The 25,850-nt window shown below is 38.4% G+C and overlaps 1 protein-coding gene across 6 annotated transcripts in view; it reads left to right on the top strand.

The window, feature by feature from the left end:
- LOC131048585 (protein ILITYHIA) overlaps nt 1-25,850 on the top strand; it is a 212,581-nt gene that overhangs the window by 113,940 nt on the left and 72,791 nt on the right. For all 6 annotated transcript variants that reach the window (XM_057982586.2, XM_057982589.2, XM_057982588.2 and 3 more), the window contains exons 24-25: nt 22,173-22,337; nt 22,433-22,609. In XM_057982586.2, coding sequence (XP_057838569.2) covers nt 22,173-22,337; nt 22,433-22,609 — 342 coding nt within the window. The remainder of the gene's footprint in view (nt 1-22,172; nt 22,338-22,432; nt 22,610-25,850) is intronic.

The following is a 25,850-nucleotide window of genomic DNA, read 5'->3' as shown; positions in this document are numbered from 1 at the left end:
GTCAAAAATGAACTCGATATAAATGCCAGCTGCTAAAAATAATTCGTCCTGACTCTTCCTTCAAACTAGTAACCGTCATAGTCATAATGGAAACTTGTCATAGTCCCAACATAGCATCTTATGACAGTAGTCCTCTAAAAAAATAAGAACTCCAAAAGTTGGTGCCAACTTCCTAGAAAGTAGGAATCCTTGTCATACACTCAACTTCCATGTAGGATGCCATCTTGCTAAAAGGTCCCACAAAGATTACATGACATTAGGAAGTTAGAAACTTGGGATAAAGCAATATATGCAACAGATATTTTAATAATTCAACATGTTAGGACTCTAAGGTTGAGACACCTTAATCCCAACATTGCAGTTTTCGACAAGGTTTTAATTCTCTGCTGCAATGATTTTAGCTATAATCTATATTGCAGTTTTAGTTTATTTATGTTTGGATTGTGCTGTGGAGGTTAAAAGCTAGTGGGACTATATTTTTTGCTTTTGGTCCCAATCTGTTTCCACAGGATCCTAAACAATGGGCATAGGGTCCACAACAGATGAAAATGTAGCTTTTTGATAAACTTGGTAGAAATAAAATTGGTGGAAAACAAGCTCAATCTGCAACTAGAGGATCTAATATGGGATGTTCATTTTGTTTATATATTTTTAAAATTTATCTATTTATTAAGTATAAAATTATCGTTGTTGGTAGGAGATTGGTATTGGTACAAGCAACAAGTAGTGGTACTGGTATGTCATTTTTTGGAAAAAAGTAGACAGGTACATGGAAATGCCATTTTTTTTAATATATATAATACTTTTATCTTTTCTTTTTTGCAAGTTGCTACCATGGGGGTAGCTCTATTTGATTACAATAATATTGGGAAAAAAATCTATATGATGACGAGAATTGAGATATTACATTTCTTGCATAGTTTTACTAATTTTTGTTGTGTCAAATAAAAAGAAGTCCTTCTTTCAGCTCTGGAAGCTGGTCCATTTGCATTGTGGTAAGTAGCGAAGGGTGATAAGCCATAAATCCTCTGAACTCCTCAAGGATTTTGTTCATTAGACCTGTTTTGAGTAGCTGAAAACATTATTGCATCAAAGAGTTCTCCTTCATGATATCTTTGTTGAAAATACCTTCCACATCCCAATTGTTTGACTTTGATCATATTTTGATATTGCCATGAAGAAAGAGTTGCACCGTGAATTGTGAATGCATTTATTTGCAGCTAACTTTCCCCACGTTTTCCTTCTCATGGTGTTGATGGTCATTGGGAACTCTTTGAGGATTATATTTTCATGGATGTGTCTACTCTTGAACTTCATAGCATCAGACTATAATGATGCCATTGACAGCCGAGGTCACACCTTTGTTGAATAGTTTTTGGATTTGCTTTGTTAGCTTTTCACTTATGCACTCGTACTATCTTCCCTCAATTGTTAATCTTTGACCATCTTTGGTGCATGAAGCTTGCACCCATCTTTGTTGCTTTATCTAACAACACTTGCACTTGTCCTCTTCTTAGACAGCTGTGGCTTGACTCCCAAGGCGTATTGCATGAGAAGCAACATTTTTGTCTTCTAAGATAATTTTCCTTGCCATCATTTTTCTTGCTGTAGTGTAGTAAAATGGGGTTCACTAGTCTAAACAGGTAAACTAGGAATCAGACCCATTCACATCAACAGACATTAAAGAATGATCAATAGGTCCTACAGCAAACCCTTAGTAGAGCTAGGCACAATGATTGATTATTCATTTTTGGTGTCTTGATATGATCGAATAAGATAGAATGATAAAATGTAAGAACTAGGTATAAAGATGTAAATTTGACAATAATGAGCATAAACGGTAAGCTATAGAACAAATATGCAAAGTCTGAAGATATATTTGGAAATAGGAATAAAAAAGGAACTTGTGTCTGTAAGTTGAGCTTGAAAATGTCGGTCAATGTGTTCAAACACCACTGACCTGAAGGTGTTTGATGCAAATATCATAAATAGATTCCGGATTAGGATGTCGCACAAATTATCTCCCTGAAATTTTGTCAGAAAAGTGTTGGTACTGGCAACATGTGCCACTGACCTGGGTTTCTTGCTTTTTCAAAGTTTGAATATCTTTGTCTCAATTTGCACTTTATTAATTTGTAATCTGCCTCTGTTAGATCTGAATCCTACACACAAAAAAGAGGCAAATGGTGTTGTGTTGATGATGTAAAATAGAGCTTACCCTTGTAGAACAGAGGCGAGAAACCTTAAGGAAATGCTGAATTGGAATGTTATACCTTTGTTATGAATCTCCTTGCTTTGAAGTCTCATGAAAGGTTGATATTGCTAGGTGGAAGATCATGCATGCCTTCACATAAACTTGATCATGGATGCCATCTTGAATGCTTGAAAATCTGAATATTTGACCTCTCCTTCACTTCCTTGAGAATGCCTGATTGCTTGCTCAATTGAATTGCTTGATGAAAGGTAGATGTTTCAAATCAGTGGGTAAGAATTACTTTTATACTCAACCTCATGAAATTTGTTGAAAATTTCAAAGAATGCTGACATCGGGAGCACTTTCTTGCTCAACATTTAATGACCATTAGAGAGTTCAAATTTGGGCCCCTTTTGGTTGGACTATGGCACTAGGCATCCTAGTCGAGGGGGTCTCCAATCCTCCTGGGCCATGAACTAGATCAGAGAGCTAGAAACAATGTAGAGACCTCGAATTTGGCACTAGTTTGAGTAGAACCAGTCAATCTCGGGGCAAGGAGGGAGAAACACCAAAGTGAGCTTCGAATGAGTATGAAATTGTATGAGGATACAATTTATAATGCTACATTTAGCATCCACTTTAGCGGGAGTATGACTTTACACTCATATTCTTTGTAAAGTACAGGATAGTATCAAAGACTTTCACCAAGACATAAAAAGATAAAAAAACACCAAGCCCCCAAGGACTTAGGATCCCATCAGTCTAAAACATCAAGATAAAAGGAGCAATATGATTAGCACATGGAGCATGCAAGAACAAAGAAGAGATATGGCTTCTACGCCTAGCAAGGAGTTGTTTACTATGAGCCATATGAGAAGAGAAAGAAGAGACATGACTTCTTTTTCTAGTAAGGGCTGCATACTATGATTCATCGATGGGTCAAACCGGTCTAGCAAGGTGTGTTATGCTAATTGATTGTAGAGATTACAAAGAAGAACCTCGGTTTGCCAAATAATCTGACAAAAAGCGACTGCAAAATGGGTGTTGCAGCGTGAACAAAACACAAAGATTACAAAACAAAGCCTTGACTTGCAAAGTAATCCGAAAATGCAACTGCAAAATGGGTGCTGCAGTGTGCACCAAATATATCATGGTGTGTTGAAAGTGTACAAATCAAACTTCTTGGTTTGTGCACAAAGTTTAACATATAGCAAAGTGTTTGCCCTCACGTTAAAGCGATTACGTATGCCTTACCAGGAGAAATTGCTTTAACGTACCATACATACATCAAAAAGAAAAGTATGTAGCAACAATGAAATGCCCCCAAGCATTGGCAAATCAAAGGTGATTGTCACACGACATGAAAGAGAGCACATAAGGGATCCACTATCTGCGGTTAGTATGCACATTTGATAAATCATGTATATCAAGAATGATTGTATTGCATTGACCTCATCCCCAAAAGGTAGTGGAACTACAAGCACTATGGAAGAAGAGCACATAAGATGAACACAGGTCTTTTTGTGGCAACATGTAAGAGACCAAAAAAGATCTCAATGATTTGCATCATCCTTAAGTAGACAACACTTAAAGCACATTTACAAGGAGATCACATTTATGACATGTATACAACATATAGAATTGAGATACAAATAGTGGAATGTGACAACATGGTTGGTCCGTTTGTTGCCTTGTGCCAACGAAGCAACAAGGGTCATCCAATGAGAGCTTAACAAAACACAAAGACATGCCAGGCATCGCATTACAAGGATCACATTACATGCAGGCAAACACAAAAGAGAATCTACTACATGTGTGAGGTAGTCTAGCAAATCATCTGCCTCCTAATTTTGCTTAACATCATTTAGAGATGGTTGACAAGATGCTAAAGGAGCCACAACTAGTACGATAGGTGGAGCTATTGCTAGTGCCAAACAAGGACCATGCTCTAATAATGAATCATGATGTGTGTCACTTGGAGCTAGAGTTAAAGCTTTTGAAAACCTTGAAGATAAGTCATGATTAACTCAACAACTTCGTATATATCTTTTGAATCATTAGTACTCAACACTATTATCAACATCATTATCCAAATTAGTCACACTAGGAGATCTCATGCGGGGAGATCATGAAGAATAATCATTCTGCATAGACAACTTCAACCTTTGGCGAGGGTGATGAAGATAAAGCTCCTATCTAGGATTAGGCGAAGGTTGGGAAAATAGGACCAAGTCAACTACATTTGATTGCTTGGGAGAAGAGTCATTTTGGGAGGCAAGCTCACGAGCCTTGGCATAACATCTTCCTCAGCATTCTCTCGCACTACAATCTCATTTGTTTCAACTTAGAGCTTGTGTGGAAGTGTTGATGTGTGTTTTATGCACATAACATTTCAGAATAAAATACCAAGGTAATTTACCCTCTCTTGAACAAAATCACCTTAGATGCTAAGGGTAAGATCAACTAAAATGATTCCAAGATTTCTACATGTCAGGTCTTGACGAGTGGGTAACTCAATGGTCGATGTGAATTGCCGTGTTCACTTGGGGACTTACACAAATGTTCGGATTGTCTTCTTTGATCATGAAATATGCGGAATAGGTGTGTTGACAACTTAGGATTTAGCAATGTAGTTCTGGACTTAATTCTTACTAAAAAAAAATGGGCAAAAGGAATAGTGTTCAGGAAATCTATTCTAAGCCTAGGAATGTAGGAAATGATGAACAAATTTAGTGGAATCAAACCAGGCAAGGTCTCACAAACATGTATTGACACAAGGTTAGTGCAATCATCTAAGGTATACTTATGGATTTTCAAACTATTACCATCAAACATTGACACCATCCAAGTTGACGCTTGTCAAGGGACGCATAATAAGTGAAGTTAAGCTTACTCAAATTTCTAGTTGACCACATAAGGCGCACTTACCAATGGAAAGAGGCTAGTGGTATGGATTAAGAATTCCACACAAATATGCTCAACAAATCTTTCACTCAATCTAACAAGCATGAAAACAAATTCTAATCGAACTTGGAGGAATTGAGAACCATGAATGTGTTGACGTGTATTTTGTACACAATCATACACAGAATAAAATACCTAAGGCATCTTATCCTCTCTTGAATAAAGTCTCTAACTGCTGAAGATTTGCATGAAGGATCAGTTAGGATGACTCCAATGTTCTGGTTAGTAGGGTCTCTACGTGTGGACAAGCAACAGTGGTATGATGTGATTTGCTGTATCCTCAAGGGGTCTTACGCTCCGAAAGCCTGAAATTTTACTAAACTAAGAAGCTTTTCAAAAAATAACAAAAGGATAGGGTTTTGCAAGAAGTCTAATCTAATCTAACCCTAAGAATGACTTCATGCGGACAAGACTTGGCAAGATTCTACCAACTTCAATTTCGCCATAAAATAACAACTCAATTGAAATTGATGCGATCTTCTAAGGTAACAAAATGATTTTCAACGCATCAAAGATCAAAGACACTACCACGAAGGTACATATCCAAGATACAATAATGATTGAAGTTTAAATGATTCAGGTATTCTCCAGTCGACCACACAAGGCGTTCCTACAATCAGCAAGAAGCTAGTGGTATGGAAAGCGAATCCTACCAAAGATCAAGTCTCACACTATGTCCTTCAAATTAACACACTACTTTGATTGAGCAAGATTCAAATGAATTGAACAACCATGAAGATAACCAAGAAAGTTGCAACAAAACACCATAACTTCAATATTTCATTGATTTCAAAGTCATCATATACAACAATTGTTTGAATTCCTTTCCTCAAACTCAATCTTGCTACAAAAAAAACAAATTGCTTCTAAACTCTAATCTCTCAAATCTCTTGACTATCTCTATTCTCTATTACATTACTATTCTCTTTCCAATGAAATGAAAATGAGGGTATAAATAGCATCCTCAATTACAATGAAAGGTCCAGATTGAAAGTAGATCAACGGTCAAGATCATGACACCTAAACCCTAATTAGGGTTTGTTACAAATGGCCTCCTTTTTACTGAACAATATTAAATGCATAGCCAAATATTAAATTTGGCACAAAAAACCTAGGAGACATAAACCAATGACAAATAAGATGCCATGTCATCTATAACAACCTCTCATCTAGAATCTTATTCCCTTTCCAATGCTCCTTTTTAGCATATGCAATGAATCTTGATACGATTCCTTCGATCTCTGCAATTGGAATCTCGGGAAGATTCTTCATACTTTCCTCCAAATGGATGACCTGATCAAATGCATCTAGAAGAGTTGCGTCCCATGAAGATTCAAGTTCCTTTGTTCTTTCAATCAGGAGCATGGTGGCAAACATCTGATCATATTGCTCGTCTGTGACATAAGCGTCCTTACAAAAGATGACCTTGATTCTATCCTCTAATTCCTGTATATCCACATCTGTCTCGACTTCGATCCTCCTGCCAAGAATGGTACATAGTACCTCAAATACTTTGTCCTGGATCGGGTTGATCACCCCTTCCACTTGGCTACATCTAGTACTGATGTCCTCAAAGAAAACACTCTTCATATGGAGTAAGGTTGATCACTGAAGCAAACTGTGAGGTCCTCCATCCATGATCTTTTCCTGCGCTAAGACCTTCCTTGATGTGTGTCTAATTACTTTCAAGACAGGAATGATAACATCTTTGGTATGAGCGAATGCGGCTACTGTTATCATCAAATTGTGGATTATCTCAAGAACCTGGATAGCTTGATGAATAGTCTTCATCATCCTTGTTATAAACTCTATGGCAACTGTATGAGATTTATCCATCCAAGTACTCGTACGCTGGACCATATTCCTGAATCTTTCTGCCTCATTAATTGATTGAAGGGGAAGTGCCTGTATAGGTGATCTCGCTGGATCCTGACGTCCCAAAGGTTCATTGAGATGACTGAAATATGTCCTCCATGCACCGACCTCTCTCAAGCTTTCTATTCTTCTCCATTTCTTCTCTAAGCTTGTCTTTCAATGCCTCAAATGAATCGGTGGCATCATCTAGTGTCTGCTCAGCTGTGGATGGACCTAGCTCAAATGTCTCTACATCATATTCCTCTGCTAGGATCTCACCTTCGTACTTGTCTACTGCCGGTGTAGCTATCTGTAATTTTCTGGATCCAGTCTCATCTCGAATAATCTTGGACATCCCGGTAGCCTTCCTCTTCTCTGTTACTTCGTGAGAACGTCCAACAAGGCTCTCTAAATCAATTGCATTATCTTCGTCCTCTATCGCGATCACCTTGGTTAATCTTTCCTTCAACCAATCTGGGATGGCCGATCTTGTCTCTTGAACTTGAATTTCCTTATGCACTACTTCTTCTTGTCTGGGAGGAGATGCTATTTCGTTGCCTTCTCTATCTTCATCTAACTCATAATCCTGGAGAGATCCATCTGGTGACCCTTGCAATGCCTGTCCTTCCTCCTGCCTATCATTCTGTACCATCGACTCCATGGATTCTTCTACTTGAAGTGTCCTCTTCTCTTGTCGAGAAGATGTGCCGGATGAACGATCTCGGTTGGCCTCTTGTCTCTTCTTGGAAGATTCTCTCTTTCCAGGTCTCTCTTTCCTCTTCGAGCCTCTTGGATGGAGATTGCCCTCACTGGCACATCGAAGGTTACCTTCACCTGAATTTCTAGGATTAGGATTGCCTTCACTTACACTAGCTCCACCTTCGGCTGGCTTCTCTTCCAAAGTGAAAGTCATAGCTATGCCTTGCTCTCTCAACTTCTGATGCTGCACATCAACCCATCTGCGAGTACAAGACAAGACTGGAGCCATCAAAGCATCTAAATCCACGACCTCGGGCTCATTCCAATCTAACCTTATTGATTTGCTTTCTCGATCATAGGATGACTGGAGATGTCTGCCACTGTCCTGTGCTTGGTCGGCCACTCTGTAAATCTTGCATTTCCTGATGAAATCCAAAGGCAATCTAGAATGCATCTTTCTTTTCACTTCAACATCGTCTAAGAGATTCATCATAAAATCTTCAATCTGAAACTCATGCTTAAACTTCCTACCGACTGTTTCCTCTATATATCCATGTGGATCAAAGCTTTCTCTCAAAGCAAAGAATGAAAAAGAATACAAAGCTAACTCCTTCTCTGCGTCATCCATGGCTAAAGCATTAGGACATACCTCAACCGAATTGCCCAATATGATAGGTACCGGAACTCCATTTCCATGTCTGTGTTTGAATGCCTTCGCATAAGCTGCCAACTGTCTTGTTACCTCAAGTAACACAATTCTGTCTGTCGGATATCTTGGCAACATATATGGAGGTGAAGGACATCCATGAACTCTGATATAAGTAAACTTCGGAAATTGGATAAACCAAGCACCGTACCTCTTTACTAGTTCCTGTGCATCCTGAGATAATCTGTTGTGAATCCCACCTTGCAACGTCCTTGTGATGTTCATCGTGAAGGTATCATTAACTAACTTGTAGTTGCTTCCTGGCGGATGATGCAAGTGGACATAGGAATCACAAACTCTGACCTCGCCGGGTCCTCTTCCAATCACTCCTCTGTGAGGTAGTCCTGCGTACTCGAAGCTCCTGATCAAGGCATAGATGACGTATGAACTCATGTGGAAGGACTTGATAGCTTTGAGTCTCCTCAATTGTACGTCCAAGCAGTGGCTAATCATTCTAGCCCAATGAATTGTTCCTTTACCCTGAACTATCACCTGGATGAAGTAGAACATCCATTTTTCAAAATAAAAAGCTTGAGGTGCACCTGTGAACCGGTTGAGCATTGTAATCAAATCTCTGTACTCCTCCTGGAAATCAATCCTGTGTGGTGTGTTCGGTACCTTACTCAGGCGAGGATGACTCTTGAGTAACCAGTTCTTGTTAATGATGCTTAGACACGCATCTGGATCATCTTCATACATTGACCTGGCTCCTTCTATGCTCTTGTAGACCATATCTCTGTGCTCTGGAAGATGGAAAGCCTCACTTATAGCTTCCTCTGAAAGATAAGCCAAAGTGTTTCCTTCCTTGGACACGATCGTTCTGGATTGAGGATCATAATGACGAGCACACTCGATCATCAATTCATGACATTGTACTGCTGGAGGGAAGCTGGCCGCCTTAATGATGCCACTTTCAATTATCCTCCAGGCGACAGGTGATGGCTTACCAATGTAAGGGACATCTCGAAACTTCTTCGAGCTGAAGTTGCCCAAGTTAGTATCTCCAATGTTGCTCCACTTCGACACGATCTTGGTCTCCACTTCTTCGGTCTTTTGATCTTCCTTCATGAGAGCTGGACGACTGGTGGATGCTCCTGCCTTAGGGGTCGCCATACCTACACAACATTTCACAATAAGTAACTGGATATTGCAATGAATAACATAGATTAGAGAATAGATTTTAGGAAACATCATGATAAGTCTTAGAGTTATCATTTCCTAAAAAACGATCGAGCTAGCTGGAATTCAAAATTTCAAAATTCAAAATTTTAAGCTATGACGATCAACGTTCAAAATCAAAACAATAAAACCAATATCGCCATACCTCACTAGAGAACTAACTCTAGAATGCAAAATGAATAAAATCGCCTAGGCAAAATTGATATTAGATGGCTTCAACGTGATCTCCTCTTCAAATTAGCAACTTCGCCACCTTTGATATGCCCTTGACGTCCTTGGCAAATTCGCCCAAGTGAAACTTCAAGTTCACCTCTCCTTTGGATAGTAGTTTCGCACCACCTTTGATTGGATTCGCACCTTAAAACACAACTCGCACTCTTCCTTTTGTCTTCCTCAAATCGCACTTGAAGGATAAAATGGTAATGTGAAAATAACAATCTTCACCACCCTTTATAAGCGCTCATATCACCAATTCACTTAGGCCGACTTTGTAAAAATAAGGCAATTAAAACGATTTTTTAAATAAAAATAAAAGGCCGACCTCCATAAACCAAGCGCTTCATTTAATTTTTTAATTGATTAATAATTAATTATTAAATGCCTTTATTATTTAAATTGTCAAATTCGATTTTTACAAAGGCAAAAAAATAATTAATAAATATCAAACGCAATATTTAAATGCTAATTAATTGAATCTTTTAATTTATCGAATTTTAGCATTTAAAATAGATTCAAAAATATTTGTTTAAGCGCCAAATTTTGAAGATGAACAATACATACCTCATCGCCCTGGTCCCTGACTGAGGGACAGGAGCGATCCATTAACTTTGTCTTGATCCTTGCATTTTTGACGTTCAAAGTCTTCATCTCCACGTTGAATTTGCCATTTTCGTTGGGTTCTTCGAGCTTGATTGATTTGCTTGTGTGAACGAGTGCCCTTTATGACCATTATCGCCCTGGTCCCTTGGAGAGGGATAGGAGCGATCTAGATGTTTTCACTTAGATCTTGCATCTTTAATCTCCAATTTTCATCATAAGGCGAATAATAACATTATTTCTTCATTCTATGCTTGTTTCACTTGACTTCTACAAGGCGTTTTGATGTTTGGAGGATCATCGCCCTGGTCCCTTGGAGAGGGACAGGAGCGATCCATGTGTTTTCTCCATTTCAAGCTTAAATTGGTAACATCTTAACGTTCACCTCCATTGTATCACCTTCCAAATGATGTTTTTAAACCTTGTGCAACTTTGCCTTGACGTGATCTTCAACTGATAACAAGTGACTTAACAAATATCGCCCTGGTCCCTTGGAGAGGGACAGGAGCAATCCTTGTGTCTTGGTCTAAATTCACCACCTTTCAATCTTTGTTCTTCGTTCATTGCCTTCCAAATAACGTCCTTGATCTTGTTCAACCTTGCTTTGACATGCATTTGAAGGAAGATGAAGGTTTTAATAAAAATCGCTTTGGTCCTTGTCCAAAGGACAGGAGCGATATGGCTTCTTTGTACAAATTGGTATTCATTTGACGTTTAAAACCCTTGTATATCATCTTGTTAAGACGCCTTAGACCTTGTGCGACCTCGCAAAACCTTGACTTGGCATGAATTTTGCATGAATTGGCAAATATAGCAAATATCGCTCTGGTCCCTTGGAGAGGGACAGGAGCGAATTTCAAGGTTTTGAGCTCACCCTTGCCTTCTTCAACTTGCCATTACCTTCATCGGGTAAAACGTAGTCCCTTGATCCCTCTTGGCCGCTTAATACTTGGTAAACTTTCAAAATCTAGGCCTTTATAGGAATTTCGCTTTGGTCCCTGCCTGAGGGACAGGAGCGAACTAGGGTATTTGGTGCAAATCCTTCATTTTAATGGTCTTTGTAACTTCGTTCTTGATTGAGACGCCTTAAAACATCCTCGCCACCTTGTACATCGTTCTTGGAGCGGTTTAAACTTAGCGAAAAGGCAACATAATCACCATATCGCCCTGGTCCCTGACTAAGGGACAGGAGCGAACTTGCTCTTGTAGGCTTCATCTCACTTTGCGAACTTCAAAATTTATCTTCAATGGTCTTGTCATACTTTGTTTCACTCATCCACGCCTTGGAATTCATTGTAACTTGGCAGGAAATTCATCTAAGGCAAAAATCGCTCTGGTCCCTTGGAGAGGGACAGGAGCGAACTTGGGCATTTGGATCCCTTGTTGGTGTTTGGTAATCTTCAATTTGTCTTCAATGGGTTCAATTCACCTCCTATTCTGCCTTCAAACCTAAGACTTGCTTGATCTTTGCCTGAGACATGCATCATGAAGAATTTCGCTCTGGTCCCTGGGAGAGGGACGGGAGCTACAATGGATTTCGCCCTGGTCCCTTGGAGAGGGACAGGAGCGATTTTGCAATTAGGTCCATTTTTCTTCATGTTTGTGCCTTCAAATTATATTCAACGGGTAAAATGCACCTCCTTGGACCTCTTCAAATCGTCAAGTTGTTAAAATCCTGCCAGAACAAAGCAATATTTGATTTTGAGCTCCGGTCCTTCACTGAGGGACAGGAGCGATTTTGACTCCTGGGGCATTTCCGTGTTCATGAAATTCTTCAATTTATATTCAATGGAACGATCACGCCTTTCTTTACCATTTCCATTCAAAAAATCATCTTGATCCTGCAGGGACAGTAAGATTTTTGAAAACGAGCTCCGGTCCTTCACTGAGGGACAGGAGCGATTTTGCTTCTACAGGCCAAAATATCAAGATTTCACAAGTTTAATCACTTCACAAGGCAAAAACAAATCATTTCCAATGCCCGGGATCAAATATCAAAAAACTCAAAATTTGGTCAAAATTACTCATTTGAATAAAATTCACATTTTCATCATTCATACTTAGACAAATTAAGACTCTGCACTCAAAAAATTCAATTGAAAATAAACCATTCTGGCGAATTCATTCCATTCAAAATTGCATCCTGCGAGAGGAAGCTCAAAAAGCTCTCAAGACTGACTGGACTCTGGCCTGGAAAGACAGTAACGGAAACCCTAAGGCTTGACCCTAAATCCAGACAACTGAGAAACTACCAAAACCCTAAAAAGCAAAGCGAAAGGCAAGCAAAAAACGAGCAAAAAGAGGGGGTCCCCATTTTAAATGGGGCGATGTGTGAAATGGTCACAACAGAATGCAAAACAACATTTGAAGAGCAAAATCACCAACAAATTGAACAATAATTTAGATTCAAATAGCTGTAGCATATACCAACAATTCTACAAAAACTCTCTTACAAATGAGAGACAATGAGATATATATAGTCTCATACAAAATGGATGGCCAAGATTAAAACTAAATCTAGGGCCAAGATTAAAACTAAATCTAGGGCCAAGATTAAAACTAAATCAAGGGCCAAGATCATGCCAACAAAACCCTAGAATTGCCCTAATTAGGGTTTACATAAAAAATGGTGCCACCAACATATGGCCCAATAAAAAGATACCTAGTCATCAAATAGGGAATCTTCTAGAAGATTCCTCCCTGCATCTCTCTCTCTCTCTCTCTCCTAGCATACTCCAAGAATCTTGCTGTAAATCAATCACGACCAATGCATCCGAGCAAGCATCCAAAGTGTTCTCCCAATCTGGCATGAGCTTCTGCGAACTATGAACATGAATCAACAAAGAGACCAAATCATCCATTTCACTCTTCTTCAAAGAGTCCAACTGACAAAAATACATAAGTTTCATTTTGTATCTTAATTCGGCTAAGTGTAAACCACTAGTATCACTAACATCAACGTCCAATAACTCCTCAATTGAGGCAAGGATCTTCAATTGAATATCTTGAATTGATCCTTCCATCTTTGTACAACCCAACTGGGCATTCTCATAAGTCAATTTCTTCATGGCCAATGAACAATACCAGCCATGGAAATCGTATTTGTCTCCAATGTGCACAATATTCTCCCTGATCAATGTGGACTTGGGAATCTTCTTCAAAGCTCTGAGGCGTGGAATAGTCCTCTACTGGATAGGTCAAAATTCTTCCCAAACTCCCTCCAAATACTAGATTCTAAACATGAGCCCTGTTGTCCTATCGTATGCCTGGACAAACTGAGTAAGGAAATTATTTGCTTGTTTTCTTGCACTTTCAATCCATTTCTCCACCTCCGAGAGTGTATCTCTTGCTGCCTCATAGTGTGAATGTAGTCCATGATCAACTGCAATAGGGGAAATAAGGGTGGGATTTTCACGCCTTATCCCTGCAATGTACTCTCTAAGTGTGATATTCTCTTCTCTATAGTTCTCCTTCTCTTCAATCTCTCTATTCAACCTTGCGTTGATTGCCCTAAGGTTATCACCAACCTCCTGAAATTCTTGCTCTCTTGTAGTACGGCCATGGGCAACTGAAGTAATATGGAAATCCATAGAAGTAATCACACTTCCAATAGGAACAACCACCTGCACAATCCACATTCCTGTCTCATCTCTGGCTATGACAAAATCTCAGCTCTCTTGGGTTCTTTCTCCTTATTACTCCTAGCTAAGTAGTCATCAATGTTATCAATAGGTTGTAGCTTTGTCATCTTCTTACTCTTTTCCATACTCTTCATCAGCCAATCAGGAATAACGACCATCTCCATACCATCATCGAGACACATCTCTCGATCAAGCCCTCTCAATGCCGAGATAACATCATCATCATCATCAGGATTGCTCCTGGTCAAATCATATACCTCATTTCCCAAACTAACTTCCAAAAGGACAGTAGGGGATCCCGACTGATCATCATTCTCATTCTGTGGAGCAGATGTTGCTGTGGCATGTAAATCCTAGATATTCTCTTGTAGTATCACTGTGTTGTAACATTGTTGGGTCTCCTTGTTCTATTCTGTCATTTCAACTTCCTTAATTGATGAGACACTTAGAGGGGGTGAAGGAATGACAGGCGAAGGAATGATAGTCTTTTGTTTCTTATTTCTTGTTCTTGATTTCCTCAATCTTCTTCCCTTTGGCCTTGACTCTTCCTAGTGTGTTTTTCCTTCTCTTGGGAGCTTGACTCTCTTCATCTGCATGAATCCTGACATCACTGATAGTCCTCTGATCATCCTCGGTAGTAGATTCTTCTGGCTTCATCTTTTCATAAGTGAAGGAAACACCCATATCAACTAACTTATTCATCTGAATATCTACCCATGCACGGGAGAAATTCAAGACCTCTCATCAATATCTTTAAATCTATCTCTTCTGACTCTGACCAATTAGGCAATAAGATTGCCTTCTTCATTTCATTTTCATACTGTGGATGCGTTTGATCTCTGTCATCTAACACCTGATAAGGAATGAGGAAAAGTCCACACTTCCTCATGAAATCCACTGACATCCTGGACCACATTCGTCTCTTCACCGCTTGCTCGTCCATCAGGTTGGCCCAATATTCTTCTATGTCTGCCTTATGGATGAACTTCTCTCCCCTGATCCTTCCAACTTTCTTATCTGGATCAAATCTTTCTCTTTTCTTGAAGGTTGTAAATCGATAGAATGCAAGCTCCTCACTCACAGTGCTGGCGGCTAAGGCAGACTGACAAACCTCCAACGTCTTCCCAACTGAAATAGGGAATGTCATGCCTGTCCTATGCTTCTCTTTCTGAATGGAATCAAATTGTTTTACCACTTCCAACAAGATCATTATGTCAGAAGAATACCTAGGAAGTTTGTAGGGTTCGGATTGAAACCCATGAATCCTAAGGTACGTGAAAGTGGGAAACTGTATATACCACGATCCATATTTCTCTATCAGCTCTGTTGCCTCCTTGGACAACCTCCTGTGGATTCCGCCTTGCAACATCTGCGTGATGTACATTGTGAATACATCATTCTCTCTTATAATCTTCAATTCTATACATGTTCAGCTGTGGATAACACTCATAACTCCTGAATTGTCCTTGCCCATTCCCGACTTCACCTCTGCATATCAATCCTTTGTATGTAACAAATCGTGTAAGCATGTACACCAAGTAGGAAGTCATGGCGAATGACTTGGACGGCTCTACATTCCTTAGCTGAAAGTCCAGATTGTAACTTATGATTCTAGACCAATTTATCAACGTTCCTTTAAGACAATCCTAGATGAAATAGAAAATCCATTTATCGTATATTGCACCCTGCGACATCCCCATCGTTTGGTTAAGCAGGATTACTAAATCACTATATTCCTCTTTGAGATCTGTGCACATGAGTGTCTTAGGAGCCTTGGAATGATGAGACCTAGGCTCGATCATCCACTCCTTGTTCACCATGGTCTTACACGCATCCATCTTCTTTGTATATCGATCTTCAAATTCTTCTTTAGTTATATCCTTCATGTCTGCTCCACGTGGAATTCCAAACACTTCAGCAATCGCGTCCTCAGCAAGGTAGGCAATGACAACGCCCTTAGGGGTCTTGATCATTCGGGAGCGAGGATCATAACATCGTGTACACTCTAGGATAAGCTCACTGCACTGTATGGATTGTGGAAATCCAACGGCTTCAAAAATACCACTCTTCATAATGTTCACATTCGCTGGGGAAGGAATCTGGCTTCCAACTTTGAACATCCACCGTCGCATCAGGTTCAGGTTCAGGAAATGCATATTCGTGTCCGTTATCCCCTTTCATCTGGATGACATCTTGGATTCAGGATAGAATCCAGTCTCAACAATCCTCTGTTGTTCTCTCCTTTCCTTAAGTCCGGACTTCGACATCGCACCTGTACGAAGCTTGAAGGTAGAACTTAAGAAAAATATAATATTTTTAATAAAATTCCCGACTTCTTGATGATTTAGACTAATTGGGGTATGGAAATCAGGGAAAAATGATCCACACTCTAGGTAGATTTCAACAATTTAAATACAAAATGTGACAAGGTAGGGTATGAAAACCCTCATGAAATCAACACCTCCTTATATTTAGAAATTTCATGCAAATCAAAGTGCAAAGGAGTTTACTGGATCAACAGTGATTAAGGAAAGGCGTGAAAGATTGTGTTTTCACACAAAATTATGTGTGAGGACACCTTCCGCAGTCAACAATGGCTGCCAACAAATCTAAAGACAACCTGCAACTAATAAATTAACCTCTCAAAACATGTTGCAATCATTCAAAATATGCACAAATTTGATGAAAATCAATCATGATGATGAAAACGATCAAACCAAGGAACATAGGTATGGCTGGGAAAGTTAAATTTCTTAGGACAAGCAGCCAATAATGAAGTTGCAGACCTGTGACAGCCCTCCAATGGTCTGAGGATTGACTGAAAATGATCTCCAAAATGCCTCCAAGTGTAAATCGTTGAAGTTGTGGTTGGCTGGGCAATAAAATATAAGTCTGAAAATTGATGATCAGCCAACAATGGAGGTTGAACTAGCTGTATTAATGGCGTCAAAACTCAGATCTGATGTAACCACAGCAAATAGGAACAATTGCAGCCACCAAACATGAAGGGAATCCACCAAAGTATGACACCAAACCCTTGCAAAACCAAAATCGAAATTTTCCAGCTATGGCGTCACCTCACACAAGTCTTAAAAATTTCATCAAAGGCATTCCAATCTGCCAACCTAGGTCTGAGAACAGCAAGTAAACAATGGCGGCATCAATGAGAATCGTCCAAGTTGGAGAAAGAAACTCCAAACACACAAATTGCCCCTTTCTACAAAATCGCTACCTCACCAAAAATGGCAAACTTCACCAAAAAATCGTGGCATTCAATCAACAATGGCAGCCACCAAACATGACGCCCAGCTGGAAAAATAAATGGCAATGGGGAAAAATGGCAGCAAGAAGAGTCTTCAATCAGTCACCTCCACTTGACACTTCCTCCAAAATCGCCAACCATGGAGAAAATCGCCTGTGCATAGACACACTTGGCAAACTCAATAAAATGATGCTGGCTCACTCCCTATTTGAACTCGCTTTCATCATCAAATCTCACCACACAAGCAATGTGGGATAAAACACTTGTTCTTATACTTGCTTGGTGAAACCGATTTGCTTCTAGAAGGTTGAAAACATTAAATGCTTATTGCAAATCATTAATTGTTTTTTAAAAATAATCATTGCCTTTGATTAAAAAATAATTAAATGGGGCTCACTTTATTAAATTATTTCAATTTAAAACAAAAATGGGCCAATTGGGTAAAATCAATCCAAGTAAGGATTAAAAAATCCTCACAAAAAATCACTTAAAATCATAAAATATCCCCTTAGGGGAAAATCGATCCTAGTAGGGATAGAAAAATCCCATTGAAAATCATCAAATTTGCATAAAATGAGGTCTAGGGGAAAATCGATCTAGGTGTGGAATGAAAATTCCACTTAAAATTAAGTCATCACACAAAAATACCCCTTTGGTGGAAAAAGGACCCTAGTCTGGATTAAAATCCGGACTCAAAACATTAGAAATCTCTCTCAGTGGAAAATCTACTTGAGTCAGGATTGAGAGTCTGCACAAAAATCCTCAAAACTTGTCAAAAAGACTTGGTGGAAAATCGACCCAGGTGTGGAATCAAGACAACTGTCATCCGCAATCCCATCCATACACCCCGGTGGAAAAATGTGGGTAGTCAGGATAAATCTTGATACTTAGTCAAAATTTAATGCATCTAGGGGAAAAACGACCCTAGTATGGATTCACAGTGGTGGAAAAATCGAGGCAAGTATGGATATCAAGGGAAATCCTTGTCCAGTTTGGATTTTTGAGTGGGGAAAACCATAGGTAGTCAGGAATATGTGGGGAAAAGCACCTCTAGTATTATGGAATTTTGACCTTTTAACCTAGAGAATATGAATTTTCATCCGGAAAATGATGATTTTCCACTCAAATCAACTAGGAAACTTCAAAACTCAATAAAACTCAACTGGACTTGGGCAGATTTACCAAAAAATGGAGCGTAACACAAGGAAATTTATTGGGATAAAGTGTGAAATCAACTGGAATAACTTCCTAGGAGCGAGAAAACAACTCCAAAAGGTCTAAAAATACCTTAGCACTTAAAATCACCGACGAGGACGCTCAAAAACATGCTAACACTCGAAAGGGTCTACACTTAGACAAAACTAGGATCATTAAAAAATCTCAATTTTCATGCGTTTGATCCTATAACTTTAAAAACCCTAAACGACACTAGGCACGACCAAAACTCCGAGACTCGAGGGCAGGAAACACAAAATTGCCCGCTAAGTTGCCAAAACCCTAACCTAAACACACGGAAAGCAGGAAAAGAGGGGGTCCCTGTTAGCAATGGGGCAATGTGTGAAAAGGTCACAACAGGAAGAAGGTGGGGGATTACTCAACATTGTTTCCTTTTCTTCCTTTGCTCTAGGAATGGAAGATACCACACTAGGTGGAGAGATAGAGGATGCTGGGCATTTCTTTCTTTGTCCTTTATAGGATTTGGGAGGTGAAACTGCAGCATATATAAGAGGAATAGAAGTAGGAAGAAGTCCTGGTCCAAGATGTGGAGCTTGAATAGTTATTTCCATTTCATAGATGAAGAATCATTAGAAAGAGCAATCAATAGAATAGTGGCAATTTATAGAATAGTGCACTTACAAAGTTTTTGACCCTATAAACATCTTTTAATGATGCAATGTTAAAATAAAATTTGCCTTTATACAATATCTTTGAAAATTGGAAATACAAGATTTTTTTTTGTAGAATATGAAGCAATTTGATGGCAAAATTGGTAGTTCCAAGCAAAGGTGCCCTTAGTCAACCCTTATCAATCATGATATGCCTGGCCATGATTGAACAACTTCTAATTAGATATCACCTTGTAATGTCCCCAACTTCCGATTGCCCAAATTTTTCCCTAAATTAGTAATAACACAATATAGAATATCATTTTTTTTTTCAATATATACGAGTAACTTCATCTAGTCATTTAATAAACTTAGGAATAGACAAATAAATACATGGATTAATAGCAAATATATTACATAGAATGATAAACATGTCTTTCTACCCATACTCAATCATAATTTAGTTTGGTAGGAAAGCCTTGCGAGGGCGCCTGGAAACTGCTCAACCCAACTAAGCCCAAGAGCGTGCAGCGTCCCACTATGACAACTCACCTCTTGGCCCACAAGAGGCAGGGACATCCCACTATGACAATTCCATCCCTTGGGGTGGCCTACTTAGCTTGGGAGAACCGGTGAACTGCAATTCCCTAACGTACTTCCTTCATTCATTCCTTTGATTGATTACGAGATAAGACACACATATATAAATAATCTAAGAAAACATAATCAAGTGTATATATATATATATATATATATATCAAGCCAATGTAAATCTTGCTAACATCATTATTATATATACATCTATTATCCTTATTCATATATATATATATATAGATATATATATGGTAATTACCTACTACATAAATTATTAACACCACAGCTGCCTATTGTGGCTGTAGAGGCAGACAGATCTGACGCACCACAATAATGAAATTAAATATGACTGTCATACGTATTGCAGTCTATATTAATATTATTATTAAATTCTGCATAATAACATTATCAGGCTTCATATATTAAGCATACGTATTAAGCACATCCCCATGCATACCACCAAGAACAAGGATGTTACTGCCTGTAACTTAATAAAGTTCTGATTTTATCTAATTGATGGTGATCAATCCTTACTAATGAGAATCCTTTCCAATTTTGAAACATAACATACTAATTTAAATTCAGTTTTCAATATCATAAAGATCAAACTAGAATTCTCATGATAGATAAGTTCAGGGTTCACCAGAGTTGCATGGACACGGATACGGATACGGATACAAATACGGGTACGGTATTAGATATGGATACGGCCATTTTTTAAGACCCCCAATATGGATACGGCTGGATACGTCATTCATAAATTATTATAAGTTGATTTAGCAATTTACAATATGCAAAAATAGTAGAGTTCCATTGGAAGATAACCCAAAAAATGGGTCACTAAAATAGAAAAACATTTCATTTTTCTTTCTCATTTGGTGTAGGTCTTCTTTATACCTATTTTTTTTTTATTGAATGCATGAATGAAGTTTTTTTAAATTAAATTTAGGAAGATTTACGTCAAATTTTTTAAAAAATCAAATCACACAGCATTCAGCATGGTTAGCAAATCAAGGTTTTTTGGGCATGTGTGGGTACAGTATCTGATGTGTATCCGGGCCATATTGGATACATATCCGTTTCGGTAACGGATACGGGGATACGGGCGCCCAAGGAGGGACAAAGGAGTTTCCGGCTACTCTGGAGTTCACTAATCAGCAGTGTAGGTCTTAAGAATATCAAAAAGATCAAACTAGAATCACTAAACATTTCAGAAACATTTCAGCATCTAAAAACGCAAACCCTGGATGTACCCACAAGAGATTTGTTTCAGAATCCGATTCTGGTATGTTTCGTACCTGGAGTTGCTCGGAAAACCCCATGATTCAGCAACTTAGAGTTACAACATGCAATCATGCATCATCTACAAGATTCCTTGAGAATTTAATGTGATGATCTTAGCTGTACAGAATGTTTCCACATGCTTTTGCAGGCTAGGATGTCATTGGTATGCCTGGGAGGTCAAGGTGATGGAATAACTAAATGTTTTAGTATCATTGTGGTTAATGGTGGCTAACATCCCTGCAATACTAAAAAATGACTCAGGTATCACCTTGTGGCAGAAAGACTGGCACTTTTTTATCCTTTCATAACAACTTATTCTTGAGTACTTCCTCTAAGATCGAGTGATGATATCTCACAATATTCATCAATTATAAATAATTCCTCTGAGGAATAAATCAGCCTATCAGACTTATGGTTACAAACATTTAACCACACTGGTCATCATTTCTTTGTTTGAGACATATGTCAGATTTTTCAGAGGATCTGATCCTGAAGACAAATTTACCGGATGCAATGTGCCGTGCAAGTACTGAACATATTTTTGATCTTATGCAACTTTTTGGCATCACAAACTTGCTGGTTTGATGAAACAGCCCTTGTCCTAGGAAAGTGTGCAACCCCTTGTAAGATAAAACATATTAGCAAAGTTATTCTGTTCCTCTCAGAGTAATTTCGCCAGTGAAAAATTATCATATAAAAATTATCAGTGAAAGTCTTTTAAAACAAACTTAATATCTGTAGGTTAACTTGTTTCTTCTCTGATTGCGCTATCTGTGTGTGTAAAATGATCTGCTTGTAGTTACTTGCATTGCTCTTTGAGCCCTCTGACAGGCAAATGTGGTCACTTATTTGAGTGTGATCTCCTCACAGAGTTTAGACTATATGCCACTAGTTTGTTGAACTGTTTGCCTTTAAATTGATATATAATGCTAACAGGTATCAATAATACACCTATTCCATTGCATATTCTACAAATACTCAAATGATTGGATGCACACTAGACCTTCTTTTCTGCTGTTCACTTATGGTCTCCAAGCAATTGATTTTCCTCACTAAATGTTTAATGATTTTGAATTGCAATCTGTTTATTTAACTTATAGCAAATTTCTGATAGTAGTAGAAGGTAGTTCTAAAATTTGATGTGGATACTCAGTCAGTCGCAGAAGTAGCAGAGACTCTCTGGGAACGTTGTGCATTTGATTTTGGGACAGACTACTCACGCCTTCTTGCAGCACTTTCCCATGTGAACTTTAATGTTCGGCAGGCTGCTGCAGAAGCTTTGGCTGCAGCCATGGATGAAAGCCCTGATACAATACCGGTAGTCAATGGCTTTTTTTTGTACTGTGCTTATAATTTAATTAAATTATTTGGTACACCGCTTCTTATTTAGCATTTTCAATTTATATTTTGCAGGACACTCTATCATCATTATTCTCCCTCTATGTGCAAGATACTCCTAGTGGACGTGACACTATTGATCCTTCTTGGCCTGGAAGACAGGGAATAGCACTAGCTTTGAATGCAGCAGCTGATATTTTAACAACAAAAGATATTCCCATTGTTATCACTTTCTTGATTTCACGAGCTTTGGTGAGCATTGAGGCTTTTTGTTTATATTTTATTTGTGTGTGGTCTTAATTTGAATAATTTTTTATTTTCATTATTTCTTGCATGATTGAAATAGCCTGGTCTGTTCTAGAAGTAGCATCAGTAGTCTAGTAATTGTATAGGTGAAATCTAGTAAAGGAACTGATTCCCATTGATGATTGATTGAGTTATTTGAATCGCTAAGTTTTCATTGACATGATTTTTGTGACTCTCCCAATGATGGGCAATTCTGTCCTCTTCTGCATACGGTTGTCTGTTTTTCCTCAATAAATTAAAATGCCGTAGATGCATGCTTTCAATTCTTTTTTATTTCTTTTCATGATTTGTTTCATGGGAATGCTCTCATTATCATAATTACTGTCTGCCAGCCCCTCTTGATCAATTATTATTTTTGTTTTCAGTGCTGTCTAGGTTACACTGTATGAATGAATGAATTTGTTAAACTGTCTAGAATGCATGAGCTAATTACTTAGCTCGTCACAAACTGTGCTATCTAGCCCTGCTTTACAAAGCAAATGTATGATGTATCTCTTTAACTTACAGATTAAATGACAGTAAACATCATGAAAACACTTTCATCTGGTACTTTGCATATGACTGGAAATGTTACAATTGACAAACTAGTCTTCAGAGTGTTTTTTAAAATAATTATTTTCTTCAAATCTCGTGTCTTCATTACTTAAATAACAATAGAATTGTATAGAAGTATCATCTTATTTCTTGACTTTTGCCAACAAATGCAAGGTGAGCTAGGATTTTGGCACTCAACACTATTTGCAATTGCTTAAATTGTTTAGAATTGTAATTTTACACATAATGGTTTGCTAATTTTATTCTGAAAGTCTCAAGGCCCCTGTTGTGCATAATCTTACCTAATTGGCTGGATGCATTTGATGAGAAACTGCAGTGATTAGAATAACTAGGCATGCATAGGGGAATACCACATTATAATACTCTGTTTGCCTGAACCAAGTTGTATCTGGGCCTTCTTATAAACCTTGGATACTCTTTCTCTGCATTTCAACCCACAAATCAATTTGTTCTTCAGCCGGTTGAGTGAGAGTAATTTTATGATCAGGAAATGAGGGAATAATATGTTGGCTGGCCTAGCTATAAAAGAATGTTAAGAGCATTTGACACTTAAATATCTTTACTTAGGCATTGATCGGACAATGATAGCTTGCATTCAAAACCATATCGTGGAATTTCTTCCTGCACAATCCCAGTCTGGGAATGTGTCACAAGGAAGCACTTATGTTGGTTGGAGTCTGATGCATTAGATGTGAATGGTTGCAATCTGTGTGAAGGTTTGCATTGGACCAGTTTGAGATCAGTGCATGGCTGCCTTTGCGTCACATTCACTGATCATTATGCCAATGTTCTTTTATTTTGTGTGTACTTTTCACACAATTAGAGCTGTTCTCATCCTCTAACCTTGCTAGTTACATATCATATGTATGCTACAAGTTCAATAATATATGCTGATAAAAGTATTTAGTTCATCAAATAATAATCTATAGTTAAAGTTAATACAAATATGATGTAAAGAACAACAAAAGGGATCCATGTAGAGTTAATTCCCCACATTTTCAAGGTTGTTGCCTAGTTTCTTTGTCATGGATGCTAGCGAGCTCAATTTTCATGCACATCACATTAACTCAAGGCCCTGGGTGACCTTGCCTTCTGTTGGCCCTTATTTAATGCATTGTTTTGCAAGGATGGCTTCCACTAGGTTGGTGATATTAGGGCATTGTCTACTCAAGTTATCGACATTTCCATGAACTGGATCTCAGCTTTGAGTTAGTCTTATCTTGACTGTGCTTGTCTCCTTTCAAAAGTGGGGATGATTAAGAAAGCTTCTATGGATGACATATATCAACAATTTATTCAATTTATTCAGATGTCTCCCCTACAGCCTCAATACTCTAAGATGGCTTTCTGTGGTGAGAATTTTCTTGAGTTTGTTGATTGCACCACCATCTATATTATGTGTCTTTAACATTGTTAGGCTTCTGGCTGCAGGATTCCTTATGGTTAGGTGCATAGATGAAAAACTCGGATTTTGCAATAACTCGGCAAGGCCAAAAATTTTTAAAAACTCGGGACTCGCCAAAACTCGGCAAAAAACTCGGCAAAACTCGGCAACTTTATCGAACATTTGAAAATACATTTTTTTTTAATATATAATTCAAAAACACACATTTACACCAAATTTGTATAACATATATGATTTCCATGATATATAAATCAAATTTTTTTGGTAATACATAGCAACAAATGCAAGTATCATAGCATAAACCAAAAACCAAGTGCAACATATGTATAAGAGTTCAATACATATCAACGTATCATAGTGACAGTCTCATAGAGTTATAGAGTCATAGACCACAAAACAAGAACCTCTGAAATTCTGATTACATATCAAGTTCAAAGTTTGGTATCAATGAAATTATGAAAATAAGAAATCATAAATTGCGTCTACGACTAAAGCTCAAAATAGATCGTGGCCGCTGGGTGGGTGGTGCTGAAGTAGTGGCAACATCCTCAACACTAACAGGTGCCTCTTCTGCATGATCAACCTCCTGCTCCTCCTCACGTGCTGCCACTTCCGCATCCCATTCCTCTCCTGCCCTCTCCAACTCACTCAGCTGCTCATTAGTAAGGAATGGATCCAAATCATTATCAACATCATCAGGAGAAGCAACCCATTCTGCTGCATATGGATCAATGTCATCCAAGTCAAGTGCTTCATGTGAATCTTGCCCTAGCACCTTCTTCTCATGTAATCGAATGTTGTACCGCACATAGACAAGATCATTCAAGCGTTGTTGAGTCAACCTATTGCGCTTTTTTGTGTGGATGTTCTCAAAAACACTCCAGTTGCGCTCACAACCAGAAGCACTACAAGGCTGTGATAATATGCGGATGGCAAGCTTTTGAAGATTAGGCGTTGTGGCACCATAATCTTCCCACCACAAATCTGCAAGGATACAAAATGTGATTTATAACTTGTAAAGATTTCAATAATCTTAAAGAGAGAAAAAAATGGTAAAAATTAAACATATGTTTTTTTTTACCTGGTCGTAAGGTGGCTCTCCTACGTTTGCAATCAGGTGAAGAAAACAATTCCCCTAAGGCCTTCTTATAACTCTGCAACTCATCAAGTATCAGGTCTCGAAGGATCTCATCATCAACTAATCTCCGAATGCATGTGTCAAGGCCA

The sequence above is a fragment of the Cryptomeria japonica genome, chromosome 7 (genome assembly GCF_030272615.1).
Source record: "Cryptomeria japonica chromosome 7, Sugi_1.0, whole genome shotgun sequence".
Lineage (NCBI taxonomy): Eukaryota > Viridiplantae > Streptophyta > Pinopsida > Cupressales > Cupressaceae > Cryptomeria > Cryptomeria japonica.
Note: the sequence above shows the minus strand (reverse complement) of the source record. Positions and strands in the feature narration are given on the sequence as shown.